Source organism: Ictalurus furcatus, chromosome 18 (assembly GCF_023375685.1).
Source record: "Ictalurus furcatus strain D&B chromosome 18, Billie_1.0, whole genome shotgun sequence".
Taxonomy (NCBI): domain Eukaryota; kingdom Metazoa; phylum Chordata; class Actinopteri; order Siluriformes; family Ictaluridae; genus Ictalurus; species Ictalurus furcatus.
The window spans coordinates 6,026,194-6,045,787 of NC_071272.1; the positions used below are offsets into that span (position 1 = coordinate 6,026,194).

Below are 19,594 nucleotides of genomic sequence, written 5' to 3' on the forward strand. Positions count from 1 at the left end.
TACTCAGTTTAAACATTTGATATGTTTTCTAGTTTCTATTGTGAATAACATATTGGTTTATGAGATCTGCATTTATGAGATCATTGCATTCTGTTTTTATTTAAATTTATTTATGCTTTACACAGCGTCCCAACTTTTTTTTGACCTGTGTGTGTGGAGTTTGCATGTTCTCCCCTGTGCTTCAGGGGTTTCCTCCAGTTTCCTCCACCAGTCCAAAGACAAGCATTGTAGGCTGATTGGCATTTCCAATTGTCTGTAGAGTGTGAATGTGTGTCCCTTGTGCCCCATGCTCCCTGGGATAGGCTCCAGGTTCCCCGTGACTCTGAAAAGGATAAGAGGTATAGAAGATGGATGTGTAGGATAGGCGGTATAATTCCTTAGATTTATATAGCGCTTTTCTAGGCACTCAAAGCATTTTACATTGTATGGGGGGAAATCTCCTCAACCACCACCAATGTGTAGCATCCACCATAGTGCGCCAGAACACCCACCACACCCCAGCTATGGAAAATGGATGAATAAGAATAATGCCGCTAAAAGTTAAATGTTCCCAGAACATTCTGGGAACATTTGTTTTTGGTTCCTGAAATTTCTAAGAACAGATCTTTTTTGATCAGTTTAACCTTGTTGCACAGTATATTTCAGAGAATGTTCTTCAAATGTTCCCATAAGTTTTACATAACCTTGTGGTAACATGTAATAGTTCAGAGAACCTTTAAATAATTTGAATCTCTAGGGAACGTTGTGGTAACCTAGGATGGTTAAAAGAACTTCTTAAATGTAAGTAATTTCAGACAAAAATATTCATGTACTCTTACTGAACATATAGGCAACAATCTCATGAAGATTTTATTTTATATTGAAATACAATTATTGAATTGTAGGAATCTGTAGCCTAACTATTCCATGTTGGTTTTGCAGAATACACATTCATGTCTATAATACAGAATATTTATCAATCCCTATTTCCTTTGTGAAATATTTTAAACAGTAACCTACCTATTGTAACGTCTATGTAAATGTCTATCTAAATGGCCTATTAACTAACAGGAACCTTTGGAGAACTTCAGAAACCTCCTTGCACGATTGTTCCTGGAACATTAGTTTGTAGTTTTAGCATCTTGTTTTTTTTTTTTTTTTTTGAACGTTCTGAAACCATGAATCAGCGTTACAGGAATGTTCTTGGAAGGTTCTTGTTCTTGTAGTTTCAAAACAAAACAGTACCTAAAAGCAACATTATCATAAGAGAACATTGCTTGTCAGTTGTCATGTCACCATAAAGGAACGTTTACGGTTCCCAGAACTTGTTGAGAACAGTGCTAACATTGTTAACCAGAAGAGAACGTTTCCAGAAGGTTATAAAATGGTTCTAAAAAATTCATCATAAGAGAACCAAATATTAACGTTAGGGAAACCCTTTTTGTTTTCTGAGGGGGAAAAAACAAAACAGTAAATTGAAAAAGATTACAACCTCTGAATTGAAAACTCCCAATCTGGCAACACTCACAGACACTGACAGGTTTCCAGGCTTTTCAAAATAACAGGTCTTATTTTAGTTTATAATGTTGTGTATTAAACGATAGTCGGTATTCGCAAAAATGACAAGTGTTGAAAGGAATTGCTTTTGGATTTGTAGACTTTACAAATGATAAAATGTTTTTATTTTTTATATAACACCCAGAATTTGATTTCTCTGGGTCACGTTAGTCAGCGGCGGAACTAAGTATATTTAGTGTCGTTTCCACCCGGAATGTTTTATCAGTCGGACATTTTCGCTCATGTTGATGTTGATGTTGACATGAGTGCGTGTAGGGGATTTGGTTAGTTTAATATTATAGTAATGGACGTGAAAGTAAACACAGCCTCTTCAGACACGGAGGCTGAGTGTAAAAGTAAAGACGCAGCAACGGTGCCGTTATCAGAGACCAGACTGGTTTGTATTGAATATCCGGGTTTGGTTAATAATGTGGACAAAATGCTGGCGACCATTGGAGGGGAACAGGGGCTGTCCAAGGTGATCATTTAACCTTACTGATTTAATAATAATAATAAAAAAAAAATCTTTAGTTGTGTAATTTTAAAACATCTGTCCAATTTAAGGTTTTCTCTTTTACTTTGTATCTGATCATCATCATCATTATCATCATCATCATCATCATTTCTATTGTAACATTTTACACAGAGACTTACTCCACATAAATAGATTAGCAAAAACCGATTCTGGGAATTTTACTGTAAGGGGATGTTTGTTTGTTTGTTTGTTTGTTTGTTTGTTTATTGTTTGGAAGGAGTCTGTAGTGTTAACACTTTGTAACAGTTGCAAGTTTTCAGACACAGGTAAATCAGATTTATGACAACATGACAAGCTGCAGATTTTTTTTCTGTCTTATTAACTTCAAGAGAGGAAAAAAGACAGACTAGTCACTGAACGACTTTATAGCTGTTCTAATGGTTTATAGCTGTTACAGCGTAAATTATAGCAGGAAATAATTTATTAAATGTTGCTATAAACAGTTAGTGTATTTGTTAATAAATAAAATGATGATAACGTTGGAAAATTGCTGCAGTATATAAGAAGTGCAAAAAACCCATTTCAGTGTGTACTGTCGTTGGAAATTAATAAATTTTTCCGTACATAATGTTTTGATATATGCATAATGTATGTGCATTAGAATAAGTGTCATTCTGATACAAGAAGGCATCTTTTCTCTCTCTCTCTCTCTCTCTCTCTCTCTCTCTCTCTCTCTTTTTAACAGACGTATGGAGACTCGTCCAAACGGCTGGAGCTGCGATATCGTCCCCAGGACCCTTTCTGTCACCCTGTATGTGGGAATCGCTATTCTTCCACCAACCTGCTCATCCGAGTGCGGCGCAGAACAAACAGACGCAGTGGGGAATCTCACGTCATCATGGAGATCCTGGGCCTTATAGACACCACGTATAAATTTCAAGGTATACTCCTCTATCCAATGTTCCATTAATACAAAATTCTCCCACAAAATCCTCTAAACTGAAACCTGTTTATTTTTCATGAAGGAATGGCAGATTTTCAGTACCTGGCTATGCACAGAGAGGCTGACGGATCCCAGATCTCTTTGTATGACAAGGTCATTTTGTGCAAACCTGAAAAGAAGGCGTTCTTTGACCAGTCTGTGCCGCTCTTCCTTCCACCTCCCATCTTCTCTCGTCTGGACAACCCGGTGGATTACTACTACCGGCCGGATATTGTCCACAAGTAAGCACACCGCGTTTTCATAAGTCCCAAATTCATGCACATAATCCTATTATGGTAAAATAAAAATGAAATTGCGTTAAAGTCAATTTTATAGAATATGTTTTTTATGATTAAATCTTATTGAGGGAATTACTATATGTGGTCAAGGTGTAAAAATGATTATTGCATCATCAACAATTTTAAAAAGATTTGAGTATAGAGTGTGTGGCATTCAAGTGTTATTGCATCATAAAATATAAGAGCCAATCATGGTCCAGTATGCAAATACATTTGAGATATATCAGACATTTTCTATACCATGCATTCAGCTGGCCAGATAACAAAACTACATGAACATTATGGTCTACAAAAATAATTTGTAACCTTTGGAATTTAACCATTTCAACAATCAGCTGGGTTTAGCTGGTTAATGTTGTAATGTCTAATGTAAAACACACTGCGTTCTTTGTATTCAAATCATTTCCATTACTTTACCGTTTCAAAATATACAGGGAAGGAAACGCTCCGCATTTGCTCACCAAAGATAACCTGATCGGTCCTAACCGAGCCCGGAGAGCCCACAATGCCATATTTGTGATTTTTGAAGATAAGACTGTCCCAACTGAGCCACTAGAGGCTGCTAAGGTGAACTGGCAGAAAAACGCTATGCACCACAGTGACCTCAAGGCAGAGGAGGAAATGAGGAAGGTAAGCTTTTAAAGACGTTTGCAACTCAAGTGTTGGGAATATATGATTTATGTTGCCTTTATGTTATAAAAATATACAGTGCTGTGAAAAAGTGTTTGATTTCTTCTGTTGTGCATATCTCCTGCTAAATAGTTTTAGACCTTCAAACGAAATACAACATAAAACAAAGGCAACCTGAGTAAATGCACAATACAGGGTTTTTTTTTTTGTTTTATTTATTGAAGCAAAAGAAAATTCTCCAAAACCTGTCACCAATGTGAAAAACTAATTGTCCCCTTAAACTTTCATCAGTCTTTCGCCTACTTCTAGGACTAGGACTTACTCCTGCGCTTTGGATCATTTTCTTGCTGCATAGTCCAGTTGCGCTCGAGTTTCAATTTATGGACTGAAGACCAGACATTCTCCTTTAGGATTTTCTGGTAAAGAGCAGAATTCATGTTTCCCTCAATTATTACAAGTTGCCCAGGCCCTGAAGCAGCAAAGCATCCCCATATCATCACACTACCTCCACCATGCTTGACCGTTCGTATGATGATGTTTTTGTGGAATTCTGTGTTTGGTTTACTCCAGATGTAACGGGATCCCTGTCTTCCGAACTGTTCCACTTTCGACTCCTCAATCCACAGAACATTCTCCCAAAAGTTTTGAAGATCTTCACGGTGTGTTTTGGCAAAATTCAGATTAGCCTTAATGTTCTTCTGGGTTAGCAGTGGGTTTTCCCCTCGCCTCTCTTTCACGGATGCCATTTTTGCCTAGTGTCTTTCTGATAGTGGAGTCATGAACAGTACCCTTTATTGACGCAAGAGAGGCCTGCAGTTCCTTTGATGTTGTCCTTGGCTCTTTTGTGACTTGCTGGATGGGGCAAATACATTTTCACACAGGCCCAGTTGGTATTGGATAACTTTTTTGCTTCACTAAATAACATTATCAGTTAAAAACTGTATTTTGTGTTTACTCAGGTTGCCTTTTTTTATTTAGATTTGGTTGTAATTTCTGAAACAATTTAGTATGAGATATACACAAAAACAGAAGAACTCGGGCAAACACATTTTCACAGCACTGTATTTTTTTTTTAACAATCTAGATCTAAACTAATTGAAGAAAGAACAAAATCTTCATTCAAATTAGGCAGGTGTAGGACATATTTATGTTTTACAGTTAATTTTAGTGCCTTTTATATATAGGTTTAAAGGTTTTTTCTTCCAAGTGTTCCTGCCTTTAAGCAAGCACTCGTTAGGATGTGAGAGAGAACAGCTAATACCTTCCCGAAAAAAGTAGTAGTAAGTCAGCTCGAATTTCCCCATTTTGTGTTTTTATGGTACGTTTAGTTATATGCGACAATGTTCCCACACACAGCTATTTGAAAGACGGCCCATATGGTCCCGCAATGCCGTTAAAGCCAACATCAACATTCACCCGGAGAAGCTGAAGATCCTGCTCCCCATTCTGGCTTATTACATGGTGAGTGAAAGAACATCATTTTGTTCACGTTATTTTTTTCAACTGGCTAGCAAATAATGATGACAAATCACATGGGATTGATGTAAACGTTCTGATCTGACCGTTTGGATGGAAGTCACATTGCTTCATATCAGATCTTTCAATGTGATTATATATTACTAAGGATTAATGCACAATTTGAAGGCATGCTGTTATAAAAAAAAAAGAATCAGCAACAGGGTGGTGTGATGCATTACTGTTACTACCCTGAACCTGATTTCTTTTTGTTTTTGTTACTCTTATTTGCCAAGGATTACAATTTTTAGTAATTAAAGAATGACACACTATACTTTTTTTTAATTTTTTTTTTATCCATTTATAGGTACATTTACTGTCATCCCCGCCACCCCTTTAAGGTTAAAACAAAATGGTCATGTTATAGAGAACCCATAAAACAAGACACAAAGTGTCAGAAAACTTAAAGGAACAGCTTTAACCCTGGCTGTTAAATAATTACAAAGCACAAACACTGGAGACTTCTTCCTAAAATGTTCAATAAACAACCTCTGCTTGCAGACAACCTCACGATATCAACAATCACAGGGTTTTCAAAAAAAAATCTGTTTATGTGCAGCGTCCCCGTCCCGGTGTATGTCCCAGTGTAAGCTACAGTAGTATAGAAGTGATAACATATTAGAACGAGCACTTTAATATAAACCTTTGAATATAAATCATAACAATAAAACTAAACCTTTAATATAAAATTTGAAAATGTATCAAAACCTTCTGACCAAACAGAACTGAGAATTCAAGAGTGCTATGGTGTAAATATCATATAATATATTGAACTTTTGTTATTTAGTAGCAAAGTGCATTGAATTATACTGTATTATATATATATATATATATATATATATATATATATATATATATATATATATATATATATATATATATATATATATACATATGTGTATATATATATATACATATGTGTATATGTATATATACATATGTGTATATGTATATATGTGTATATGTGTATATGTATATGTATATATGTATGTGTGTGTGTGTGTATGTATATATGTGTATATGTGTGTACGCGCGCATCAGTTGACTGGGCCATGGAGAAGCTTGTGGGTGAGGTTTGGTTATGATCCCCGTAAGCACACGGAGGCCAAAATCTACCAGGTTCTGGACTTCAGAATCCGCTGTGGAGTGAGACATGGTGAGGAACCACGAGTGGTTGAGTCCGACTGCATGTACAATATGGCTGTATTTCAATTCTATCAGTTTATTTTATAAATAAGAAAAGAAATTGGATCAAGTATTTGGAATAGACTCATACAAATCTGTTCATCTACCAGTACCATAAACATTTACTTTGTCCTAGTTTTTCTTAGTTTGTTCAAAACACATTTGTAATTATTGTGATGCTTTGTTCTCTCTGTTTTTCTCTCCGTAGGAAATAGCTTTAATGATATACCAGTAAAGGCTAAAAGAAGTGCCTACCAGTACACTCTTCCAACCTCAGTCAACAAGGCAGGTGAGGGAATACTTAGTATTCTTTCATAGAGCCTGCTGTTCTTGTGATCTTAAAGGTGTGGAGATGTTTCTAGGCCATTGTTTTTGTCTGTAACATTCTTTATAACGCTTCTTTAATTAACAACTGATAAGGCTTTACAGCACATTCTACTATACTTTATGGAAAACACTGTAATATACTCTCAGCATGCACTTTATTAGGAACACTAGTACACCTGAACATGTCAACAGGACGATTGAAACTAGACGGATGAATGATTTTCCAATCTTCATCCAATTTGGGTGAACGTGTGTCCACTGGAGCCTCAGATTCATACTGGAGCCTCAGATTCATCCTGGAGTGGAACTTGATGCTTTATTTTGCTGTTGTACCCCATCTGCCTCAGGGTATCAGCATTGTTTCTTTTCCACTGACCCTTTGATTCTTTTTTTACTGCACTTTTAGCGCCTCAGGCAGCTAGTGTGAAGGACATCACCCAGGACAGTTCATCAAGCACCCTATCCTCTTCAACAAAATACATTCTTAAGGTAAAAAATTCATCTATACCTTCTCTTAGGGCACTTGTGTGTTTTATCTATCTGAAGATTTTCATTTTTTTTAATATTAAAATCATGAAAATCAATTTCACCTCGTTGGTATTGGCTCTTTGCAACAGTCCTGATTTTAATCCATCTGTCTGGCCTTTAAAATAACTGTGATAATGACTGGCCAGATGTGCAGCAGCATTACCGTTACCACCCCAACGTTGACTCATTTCCCATTCCAGCATTTCCTGATGTCCTGTTATCACTTACATTATAGCAGCTACAAACCTTCGTTCCATCACCAGCCTCTCTTTTTCTTTTTTTTTCTTTTCCCCTCTCTCACTCTCTCTCGAAATTAATAACACAAAAAACCCATAGCGTGTCATGTTACATTTCAATTTATGGCATTTGGCAGATGCCTTTATCCAGAGCGACTTGTATAAATTTTTCATTTACACATCTGAGCAGTTTAGGGTTAAGAGCCTTGCTCAAGGGCCCAACAGTGGCGGCTTTCTGTAACAAAGTGCTAACACTGGAAACTCCTTCCAAAAATGATTAATAAATCTCCTCATAGCACACTTCACCATCTGAACAGTTTTATTGAACATGCTGATGTAGAGAGGTTGCCATATTGTATCCCTATATAAGTTGTTACTATAGAAACATATTAGAATGAGTGCATTAATATAAATTGTTGATTTGATACCTTCTGATCGATCGAATTCAAGAATTCAATAGTGTATTGTATGTTGCTTTGCTTTATATGTTGCAGCACTTACTAGATGACAAAAAACACCCAGCAATTAGTGACATATAGTGGCATTATAACTCTATTTCATCGATTTAAAAAAAATAAAATAAAACAATTTACTGCAGGATTCGGTTTATATATTCCGTGAGGGAATGTTACCACCCTACCGACAGATGTTTTACCAGCTGTGCGATCTGGATGTAGAGAAGTAAGGCCCTAAATTACATTTAAAAATTAATTTTGTCTCAAGAAAATACTAAATGTTAAATATGTACAGCTTTACAGTACACTTGCCTGCATTTCTAGTGAATGCTTCTTCACGATTGATCCCTGTCAGAATTAAAAGCATCATCCATAAAAATGACGGGAAGGAGGAAGTGTGCGACGAGCGTGACGGCTGGTGTTTGCCGCGGACTTCAGACGAGCTCAGAAACATCATCTCTTCCATGATCGCGCAGGTGGCGCGAGCCAAAAGACCTTGTAAGTGCTTGGTACACACAGCTGTTGCTTTGGACAGGCACATATCACACAGTCCTTTTGGTGCAAGAATAGAACTAGGTTTTACACCAAGTTTAGTCACTGTTGGCTAATAAAAGAATACAAACTAGGGGTAAATGTTAGGGGTCTCACATAATGCCTAATCTGTATCTGTTTAGTGCTCTAAGTATTTGTATTTGTATGTGCATTTGGATCTAACCATGAAGTGGGAGTGGACAGTTCCTCAACCTCAGCTACGTCACTCGAGTTCATAATTTGTCTCAACTAGAGATGTGTACGGGACTGTCCTTTTTAAATTCCTATCTCACAAATTTAGTTGGTTCTATTACTCAAAATATGAAGAAACTAGTAGCCTAATTTAAACCACTGCTACCCTGTCCAGCAGTCACTTAAGGATGAATGAACGGTCACATGGACTTTTGTCCAGCCAGCTTCATATCTGAAATGAAGTAAAGCAGAAACCTCTTGCTCAAACGACTTTTTTGTTGCATACTGCAGGGCTCTACAGTGCGACCATTTCATTTGCATTTGCGATTGAAAAGTTCTTTGTGCGACTGCGTTGCGAGTGACCTGTTCATAATTGTATAATACAATCGGAATAAAAACTAAAACTCCAAAATGCATCTACACAGCGCAAGATTTATTTCACACTGCTTTTTATCACCTCAGTCAACCGAACAGGTGTGTAAATACTGCAAAGAAGCCATTATGATGACGAGAATAACTCTGTACATCATCTGCTTCTCTCAACTTCCCGATCTCAGAACCGCCACCTTTTACTGATCCCGCGAAATGTCCTACACCTGTGACCTGCTCATGTAGGGACAGCGGTAAATTAATAATAATGTTAATGCTACAAGGTGGGTTTTAATTCAAACTTCTTTATTAAATAATTCCTCACCAATCATAATCAAGAGTAGCAACTGTTCAGTCTGTACACATACAGTACACTGCCGCTCTCCTTCTCTCTCTTCACCAACTCGTCCCGGCTCACACGCACAGCGCATTCACTTCATTTAAACTCATGGTTGCCAGATATCACTAGAAAAGTCACCTCCAGTTTCCATGTTTTGATTTAAATACAACTCAATATTATCAGCAGACATGGCAACAGTGTACTGGGGGAACCGATCTAAAAGGAACAACTGATAAACAAACAAACAAACAAAAAAACTAATAAACTGTAAAGACAGAAAATGTGCTTAGTTATACATAAATAATTTAATATAAAAAAATAGATGTTATAATAACTTCATAAAATATAAATAAAATGAGAAATTAAATGATGTTTAATTACTATGGATTCCATTTAATATCAATTTGACATTAAGCTTAGTTTGCTATCTCCTTGGAAGGCTATTAGCCTTTTTCCTAATATGGATCATGCTTGTGTTAGTCTATTTTTAATTAGGACTCTTTATTGCTTAAGATATTTAAAAATAAATATTTTATGCTTGTTTATTTATCAATTAACCAACAGTATTTCTCATCGCTATTATTTAAATTCAATTAACATTGACCATGAGCAGAGAGGTTACATTTAACTGTTTATGACAGACCTCCTGATTAAAGCTTAAACAAAACAAGATTGGTATGTGGATCGGTATCGGCTGTAAAAATCCTGATCGGAGCATCAGTAAGGAATACCATTAAACTAAAGTGCTTTGCATCTGACGTCTAAATGGACTCACCCAATCACATCCTATATGAGATTATTCAGATATATACACAATATACACAGAGCGGATCGAGAACTGACTCCAGCCCAGAACCATGACAGTGGAAAATGTCTAATAGTGTAGCTTTAAATATATTTAAGAGGAGCATACTTCAAATACTGAACATTGAGGTTTTTTTTTTGCATGCAGCCTGTAAAATTAACTGAAAATATTAAATTTAGTTTATCAGAAGGTAAATTAATTTGTCATGGCTCACACTATGTTCCTAAATTCAGTCATAATTGACAAGCTTAAGTTTTCTCATGCCTACTTGTGTGTTATATTGTGGTACATTAACGTACATTAACGTACATTAACCATCTCTGAAAAACAAACAAAAAAAAATAAACTTCAACTGTGCTCCTAAATTTTTGTAATTAGGAGCACAAGTGCACCTAAAAGAAATCGTTACCGTAGAGCCCTGATATTGTAGGATCCCAGTCCCGATGATGTTCTCAACCAGATGCCCTGTGAATAGTGTACCATGTATTCACTCATATGAATGGAATAGATAAGTATAAATATTTTTTTCAGTGTTTTTAACCTTCATTGTGATTGCACCATTAGCTTAGTTGAATATTGACTGGCATTCTGGATCCAGAAGACACACCTGCATTTTTTTCCAGTGCTACTGGAAAATTTGGGTCTGATATAAAGGCTTATCAGATAGTGTGCTTATTAGTTTTGATTGAACACTGAACATGGTATCTAGCACAAACTTTTTACTCAGTATAAATCTGTACCCAAGTGTGGTTTGAGTATCTTAGACACCCTTATATGACTGTGGCTTGTGTTTAGTTATATAATAATTTGACTCTGCGGTCTGAGTTTCTGCTTATTCATAAGTGGAATTGCAGCTGCTTTTAAAATAACTGTGTAGACCAAATGTCTGGCGGAGGTCGCTGTGGTTGAACTTGGGAGAACAGCTAAAAATGATAACAAAAAAGAAATGTAATTAAGTTTTGGTCCAAATTGAGTTTTTCTGCCAGGAATATACGTTAACACCTCGACTTTAAGAAACAGTTAATATATTTCACCAAAATGACGTGGAAATGTTTTGTTTAATTTATAATCTGTGGAGAATAGGTTGGGTGAGGAAGCAGTTTAACAAACTCTGTCTGAATAAAGATGCCTAAAACCTCTCTACCTAAGTGTGATCAAGTTGTTGGATAGCTGTGATTTGCAGCAAAACAAACATAAACTTGATCAATTCAGCGTGTAATCAGTTACCTGCTGTTAAAATGTCTGCCATACTCCTGCACCATCACATCATCATCAAACAGAGAAGAGCTCTTCTGTAAAGATGACAAAGTTTTCAAATGTTGAAATGACCTAATAAAAAGACATGGAATTTAGCCAATTTAGTTCATTTTTTGTAAAAGTAAAACATTTTTATAAAAAAAAAATAATAATAATAGTTTGCCATAATGATTGGGTTTACTTCTTTTTACTTAAAACAGTATCTCAGTAATATACTGTATGTCATTTGGCAAGGGGTGCCTAAACTTTTGTATTAAACTGTACATACATGTACATAAATTGCTGGTTTTTGCAGCTCTGTCTTCCCCGAAGCTGAGGCCTGTCCGGGCCGGACGTAAAATCGAAGAGAGTGACGAGGACGAAGACGACAACGACGAAGACGACGATGACGACGATGAAGATTTCAAGCCTGATGGGAGTGAAAATGAAATGGAGACAGAAATGCTTGATTACATGTAAACTAGAACTGTGGACTTTAAGCTGATTAAGTTGACTTAAGTTAATGTGGAAAATGAATAAATGTCTTTTGTAAAAATAATTATTTGTTCAATACAGAGAGTTAGACTGAGATATTATGTTGAATGTTATGTGGCAAATAATAATAATAATAATAATAATAATAATAATTTAAAAAATTGGCCTGGATTTTTTTCTTAGTAGACATTTCATAGACATAAATGAGGGCTATCAGAGCATGTCCTGGCTTATCTGTATTGCAGTATTGAAACCAAAAAGAGATAAAGCTGCAAAAATCAATTTTGAAATGCAGCTGGTGTGTGTTTTTAGAGGAACAGATGCAGGTGTAAGCTGGCAGGCCATTATCAGAACTTTCACCTTCTCCAGTTTCGGCACTGTAACACACTTTTTCATGGCTACTCAGTATTCCCTGTTCATACAATGCTTAATATCAGCCACATCAACAATAAAACATTTATGGGAAGATAATCAGTGACAAAGGTGATTATTTTTGTATTACATCACATCCTGAAGTGATTTATTCCTCTCATACTACAGCAATTTGCAAACGATTACAACTGCTTATTAAATTAAAGAACGACACGAAAGAACGACAGTTTTTATCCGTTTATAGTTATGTTTAGTGTTGAGGACCATCCACAAAACATGTTATCGTTTACTTTATAAAATATATAAGCAGTCTTTAAATCACCAGCCTCTCTTGTGAAGCTGGACCATTTATGTCTGTCTATTATAAAGCACTGATACTGGAGACTCCTTCCAACCAGTGCTCTTGCTGATGGACTTGGAAATTGTAACATTGCAACAGAAGCGATTTTAACAGAGACCAAAGATATTTGCTTCCCAGATTTTTTATTTTTTTTTTTTACCATGAGAACTAAAGATAAGGAGTCATGTGTTGGCCCTTGAAATAAAAATAGCACTATGCAAATTTTGCTGAGCAGAGATACAAGCACATAAGTGTGTGTGGATATATATATATAAGGCAAAAGAACGATCCTTGGTTTTACTGCTAGGTCCAGTGAATAAAGATGGTTGGGTTGGGAATTTTAGCAGTTTTGGGGCTTTTTATGAGCACTGCAAATGCATCTTCGGTGAGTCGATTCATTCGAAGTTGATATGTATTTGTCCTTGAATATAAATTTGACTTGATTTGAACTTTTGACAGAATTTGCTTTGATATTCTCCCAAACAAACAAAAAAGTCTAGAAAACCCCTTATATATTATTAAGTCCTATTGTCTCACTGGTTAAAAACTATTATAATTAGATTTAATATGATGTTATGTTAGTTAGTGATATGTTAGTTTTCTACCTCAAAAAAAATGAATTTTATACATTAAGGACCAAGCATTTTGCTTTACATTTATCTATTCATGACTCATCTGGCCACAGCTCATATTCTCATGGAACATAAAAAAAATTGGTGTGTGTATGTGTTCCATAGCTGGGAGTTGTGTACACAGAAGGAGGGTTGGTTGAGGGGAAGAATCATTTAGTAGGACTCTTCCGCTACATGGACGTCTTTAAGGGTGTCCCATTTGCCGCACAACCGGGCCGATTCCAGAAGCCGACTCCTCACCGTGGCTGGAACGGTGAGTATAACTGCTTCCTTGATCGACTTCCTCCTCAGCTCACTGCCTTATTTTTCACTTAACTGATCATTTATCCATCCTGCATGTGCTTTTTCCTCGAGGAGTAGCATGTGAGGATGCATAAACAGTACATATTTTCTAATTTGTAGTAACCAAGCATGTTCCACTTTAATCTGGTAAAATGTTAAAATCCGGACACAGAGCTTATTTAAATCGATTTTAATTTTATTTGCGGTGGGACAATCCTGAGCTCTTGCTTGTGTCCGTGTGGGTTTCCTGCAGGTTCTCAGATTTCCTCCCACCTCCCAAACATGTATTGAATTAGTGACCCTAGTGAATTGCCCCTAGGTGTGAATGAGTGTGTGAAGGTGTGTGTGTGCATGGTGATCTGCAATGGACTGCTGTCCCATCCAGGGTGTATTCCTGCCTCATGCCTAGTGTGCCCAGGATAGACCTTGACCAGGATAAAGTGTCTAATAAAGAGGAATGTATATATATTTAATATTATAGTGTCACAAAAGGATTTTTAGATGATTACGGTTTCTGTATAGGTGTTTTGAAGGCCAATGACTTTCCTAAGAGATGCCTGCAACTGGACCTGATTCAGAGTGGAACTCGTGGCAGCGAGGACTGCCTGTACCTCAACATCTGGGTCCCACAAGGCCGCTCAAGTAAGAATGCTATCAGCCACTAGGACTAGGATTCAATTTCAGAATTAACGCAGTGGCTATATTGTAATAATGTGTTTCTTTGTAGTTTCAACTGGCCTCCCTGTCATGGTTTACTTCTTCGGTGGTGGCTACCTGGTTGGAGGCTCTCAGGGCGCTAACTTCTTGGATAACTACCTGTACAGTGGAGAGGAGATTGCTGACCGGGGAAACGTCATGGTAGTGACCGTGAACTATCGTGTCGGGGCGCTCGGATTCCTCAGTACTGGAGATTCAGATTTGCCCGGTGAGAATCAAAAGTTTGATATCGTGTATCTGGTTGCCTGCTTTTACACAACAGTTCATTCTGGTCCACTAATTTGATTGGATGAGCTGCATTCCAAGAGTGCCTAAATTTCTAATAACCCCACTGGGACATCTCACTGTCTTTAGCACACAGCTCATGTGTGTTCTCCACATAAAATTCCTCTTCATAGTTTGAAATGGAATAATTGTCTTTACCCTTAATAAACACAATAACTATGTTCAACTGTTATCAGAGCTGCTGTTATAGAAAATGAATCTGACCAATCAGAATTGAGAACTCAACAGCGCTGTGCTATTATCTTTAAAGACAACCAGAATGAGTCTGCTTCCTAAAACTGGAATCATTTATGAATGAGTGTAATGACATGACCACACCCTGGTTCTTAGGAAACTATGGTCTCTGGGATCAGCAAGCTGCCATCGCTTGGGTGCACAGGAACATTAAGGCTTTTGGTGGAGATCCAAACAACATCACTATCTTTGGAGAGTCTGCCGGTGCGGCCAGTGTGAGCTTTCAGGTATGAATTGGATTGGTTCTCCTTTGATCCTATATCCTGTATGGCTATTTCTTTTTCCTTTGATAGTTGAAATATGTGTGTTTGTGTGTGTGTACAGATGCTGACACCCCACAACAAAGGCTTGATTCGCAGAGCTATATCCCAGAGTGGCGTTGCTTTGTGTCCTTGGGCTGTTAACAGAAATCCTAGAGCCTATGCTGAAGAGGTAAATGCTAATATACTGCGATTGGCTTCATTAATCAACTTATGAGAATAATCAATAGGGTCTATAACAGAATATTCTGGTATATTATATTGAACTTTGGTATTTTATTCAGAGACATAGGCATGGGCAGGTGGGTGGACCAAGATGGCAGCTGCCACCCTTGAAATAATTCTTGCTAGCCCAGTCACCAGCCCAACTCTATATTTCTTAATGAATCATTTCTAGCTCATGCTGATTTTAATCAGCGTACCTTTGTAGGTATTTCCACCTAATCCCTTGTGTTAGAAAGTACAGAGCACTATATGATGATTAATTCTGCACCCAGGAACAAATCACATTCTGCGAAGTCCTAGTAACGACACAATTAGAAGTTTTTCAGGCACCAATCATGCCACCTCATGTCTAAAAAAAAAAACCTGGACATGCCACTGCCCAGAGAGTTTACTTTGTGCATTCACCTGTTAGCTTTACCTTAGGTTACATGACAGTGATGCCACTTCAATATGGCAGTATTAAAGGAAAAGTCTGCCCTGAAACACATGAAAATAGTTTTGATGAAAGACACCAAAAATATTGATATGCACGTCATTCGGGGTGGATTTGTTTGTATCAACAATGCCATATACTTCATGTGTCATCTCTGCTACTTTTTAAATGTCTTTGAATGAGGGGGAAAAAAAGTTCAATAATAAAGTGTTTCTTTTACATGCTGACAGGTTGCTAAGAAAGTGGGTTGCCCCACTGATCAGAGCATGGCAGCCTGCCTGAAAATGACTGACCCAGTCAGGCTAACTCTTGCTGGTACCCTTAACCTGAAAGGTTCTGCAACAAGTAAGCACTTTCCTTACACTAACCAAAAGCAACAGAAATGAGAGCTCATTTAAAATTGGATAAGTCTGGTGTTGATAGGAAAATTCAGATCCTTGGAAGCACTTCAGTCATTGACAGTGGAACACCATCGTCTTTTACACAAACAGCAGTTAAAACAATAGTTATGGAGGTAAAAGGCTGATTTGCTAGTCTGTCAGTGATTCATGATGTCCATATATGTAAAAATCCTACATGGAGATCCTTTAAGCCTTTTTTCCCCATATGTCTCATTCTTGTCAGTGTTTTCAAGAGTCGTTCCCAAGCCTGCTCCTGATTATACTCCTGTGAAGCACATTTTATACTTTATCTTTGTTTATGAACATTGTGTTCATAATTACCTGATTCATTGAAATAAATGTAGTACAACAGGAAAACCAGCTAAATATGCTGGTAATCCAGGAGTAGGATTGGGAACCAATGAAAGAGATGCTATAAGTGATTTAAGTTGCCATAAAAAAGTGTAAAATCCTCCTTTAGACCCCATTGTGAAGAACCTGGCCCTCTCACCTGTGATTGACGGTGATTTCCTCCCCGCTGACCCCAGCACCCTGTTTAGTAATGCGGCTGACATCGACTATATCGCTGGAGTTAACGACATGGATGGCCACATTTTCACTGGCTTTGATATTGCTTCTGTCAACCAGCCTCTCCAGCCTACGCCCATGTAAGAAACACTTTCTTCCTCTAGACGGTTCTGGTCCTTGTATTTTATATGTGCTGTATTAGATGAGTATTCAGTAAATTCTCTGAAAATGCTGAGTAACTATAAAGATACTTCTTTTTTTTGCTCTAAAAAAAAAAATAAAAATAAATAAATAAATAAAAAACCACTGTTATAAGATTCTACATAGAACTTTTAAGGGTCTTTAAGGACAAACCAAATATTCAAGATTTAACCATTATTAGTAAGAGTGTATGTACTGAATAAAACACTTCAGAGATGCTGTTAAAGTAAAATATTCAACACCAGGGTGGTGTGATCCATTTCCACCCCAAAGTGGTTATTAAAGAATAATGTCATGTTTTCAAATTATCACTGAGTGTTACAAAGCGCTCACACTGGAGACTCCTTCCAAAAATTTTTTTCAAAACTCTTCTCACAGAAAGCTGCGCCACATCAATAATTGAATACTTTAATTTTTAGTCTTAGGTTATGTGAAGCATCCAGCATGAAAGTTGAAGCTGTTACTCTCGAAACAACAATGTATTCCTTTGTATTTGCCAACGCAGTGAGGACGTCAAAGCTCTCCTGACTGCTTTGACCAGTGATAAAGGTCTGGAAGCTTCCGCAGCTGCTTATGATCAGTACACTGCTAACTGGGGAAGCAAGCCTGGCAAGGACGACATCAAAAAGACAATCGTGGACATCGAGACTGACTACACCTTCCTGGTGCCGACACAAACGGCTCTGTATCTCCATGCCAAACATGCCAAGTGCGTGAATCATTATCATTACCAAAGTAAATGAAATCTACAAGTTTCCTCTGGCCTTAAATCTTGCAGCAGTACATCATGGCGAGTGGACATGTTATCTAATCTTACTTGTTTCCAAGGAGCATGATTCCAACACAAGGCTTTCCTTGATTTAATAATAAGTGACCTGGTCAATCAAAATGACCTGGATGACTTTAAACCTTTACAGTCATGCGATCTTTATTCTGCTCTCATTAATCTGGTCCTTTTCTCCTTTCAGGACGGGCCGTACTTATTCGTACCTGTTCTCAGAGCCCAGCCGCATGCCTTTCTATCCCAGCTGGATGGGGGCTGACCATGCTGACGACCTGCAGTATGTGTTTGGAAAGCCTTTCACCACTCCCCTGGCCTACTTTCCCAAACATCGTAGAGTCTCCAAATACATGATCGCTTACTGGACCAACTTCGCCAAGACTGGGTAATACACAAGCGCCACTTGATCCTGAAAGAGATAGCTCATAATCGACACCGTGCTTAAGCACTGTTTCTGCTAGAAATCAGAGCAAGGATAGATGAATAGCTGAAATGTTAACTAAACACAATGTGATGTATTATACAATTTGTTCGAATTAATACTCTAGCTAACTAGCAAGCCATATGTTATTACCTTATGCTATCTACCATTTTTTTGCTTCGTCAATAAGGTTTCTGAGCAACAAAACCATGAGATTGGAGACCACTGGAGCTGCGTCTTGCCCAGCGAGCTAGCTAATGGATTTATGATTTGTCCACCCTAGTGAGTAACTGATTTTGTATTGTATGCCCTCTCTTTCCCCTGCTCAGTGACCCCAACATTGGTGAGTCGGAAGTGCCCGTAGCCTGGCCCAAGTTGACTGAAGGCGACCAGTTTGTGGAAATCAATAACAGCATGGGTAAGGACTCTGTCAAGCAGAAAATGAGAGCTCGCTACGTCTATTTCTGGAGCACCACCTACATGAGTTTTCCGAACGTCAGATGAAAGTCTCCAGAGCTCTGTCTCCAATTATTGCTGTTATGACCCATCGAGCAGTCACACCAACAATAAACTGTGTACAATAAACCAAAGTCTCGGTGTTGTTTTCTTTTTTCTTTTTGTTTTGCGTTTTATAAAAAGATCTCAAATTACGGGTGAGTTTAGAGTGACCATAATTCATAATTTGGTCAACAGAAAAAAGGACATGGTGGGGTAATTGACACTTGATCCCTGCCTCAAAGGCAATCGTTCTTATTACTTTTATTACCTTAAATAAATACAGTTTCATTCATTTTTGTTTACTACCTTGCTTTCAAAATGTTTTGAGTAGAAACAAATATGTATGCTGAGGATACATAAGGGGTTCTTCCGGGGTACTTTGGATTTCTAAAGTTGTTCTACTTCCAACTCTATCTTATAGGAAAACACACTGTTATAGGGTTCTACATAGAACACCCAGAGCGATAAACCAAAAATTATCGCTCATGGCTCATAAAGCTTTAACCATCTTTATGAAAAGTGTACAATACAACATGTAGCTACACATATTAAACTCTTTTTTTCTTTTCAGCATGAAGCTGCTAGTGCTTTAATTTATTCAGTTTCCCACATCCAAGATATTTTTTAAAAACTTGTGTGTAAATATAAGTTAATGAACAAATATAAATCTATGGTTCATTGGTTTTTAATAGTAATGTGGCTTCGCTTGATTCTCCTAACTTCCTCCTAGCTGTGTGTGTCAACCTGCCTGAAAAACTTAACACAAAGTTAATGCTGGTTATGATAGAAAGGTTCAGAACACAGTTGAAATCCATGCCTTGACGGCTCAAAGCTGTTTTGGAGGTACAGGGGGGACCTACAACAATATT

The 19,594-nt window shown here is 37.4% G+C and overlaps 2 protein-coding genes across 3 annotated transcripts; both read left to right on the forward strand.

The window, feature by feature from the left end:
* The first annotated feature begins 999 nt into the window (after positions 1-999).
* On the forward strand, positions 1,000-12,935 carry gtf3c5 (general transcription factor IIIC, polypeptide 5). Of its 2 annotated transcripts, XM_053649099.1 has the most exons (11): positions 1,590-2,014; positions 2,757-2,952; positions 3,037-3,235; positions 3,727-3,922; positions 5,279-5,383; positions 6,479-6,593; positions 6,831-6,911; positions 7,356-7,438; positions 8,312-8,394; positions 8,524-8,666; positions 11,958-12,935. In XM_053649099.1, exons 1-11 carry the CDS (start codon positions 1,841-1,843, stop codon positions 12,119-12,121), a joined length of 1,539 nt encoding a protein of 512 aa, XP_053505074.1. In that variant the 5' UTR covers positions 1,590-1,840; the 3' UTR covers positions 12,122-12,935. The 2 variants fall into 2 exon arrangements, with proteins under 2 accessions (XP_053505075.1, XP_053505074.1); XM_053649100.1 differs by lacking the exon at positions 11,958-12,935 and having other exon boundaries at positions 1,000-2,014; positions 8,493-8,583.
* A 127-nt stretch (positions 12,936-13,062) lies between these two features.
* LOC128622516 (bile salt-activated lipase) lies at positions 13,063-18,817 on the forward strand. The gene is made up of 11 exons (XM_053649098.1): positions 13,063-13,233; positions 13,586-13,733; positions 14,285-14,404; positions 14,490-14,687; positions 15,095-15,225; positions 15,323-15,430; positions 16,147-16,261; positions 16,778-16,964; positions 17,531-17,734; positions 17,994-18,191; positions 18,557-18,817. The coding sequence occupies exons 1-11, from the start codon at positions 13,171-13,173 to the stop codon at positions 18,729-18,731; spliced, it is 1,647 nt and encodes a 548-aa protein (XP_053505073.1). The 5' UTR covers positions 13,063-13,170; the 3' UTR covers positions 18,732-18,817.
* The last annotated feature ends 777 nt before the right edge of the window (positions 18,818-19,594 follow it).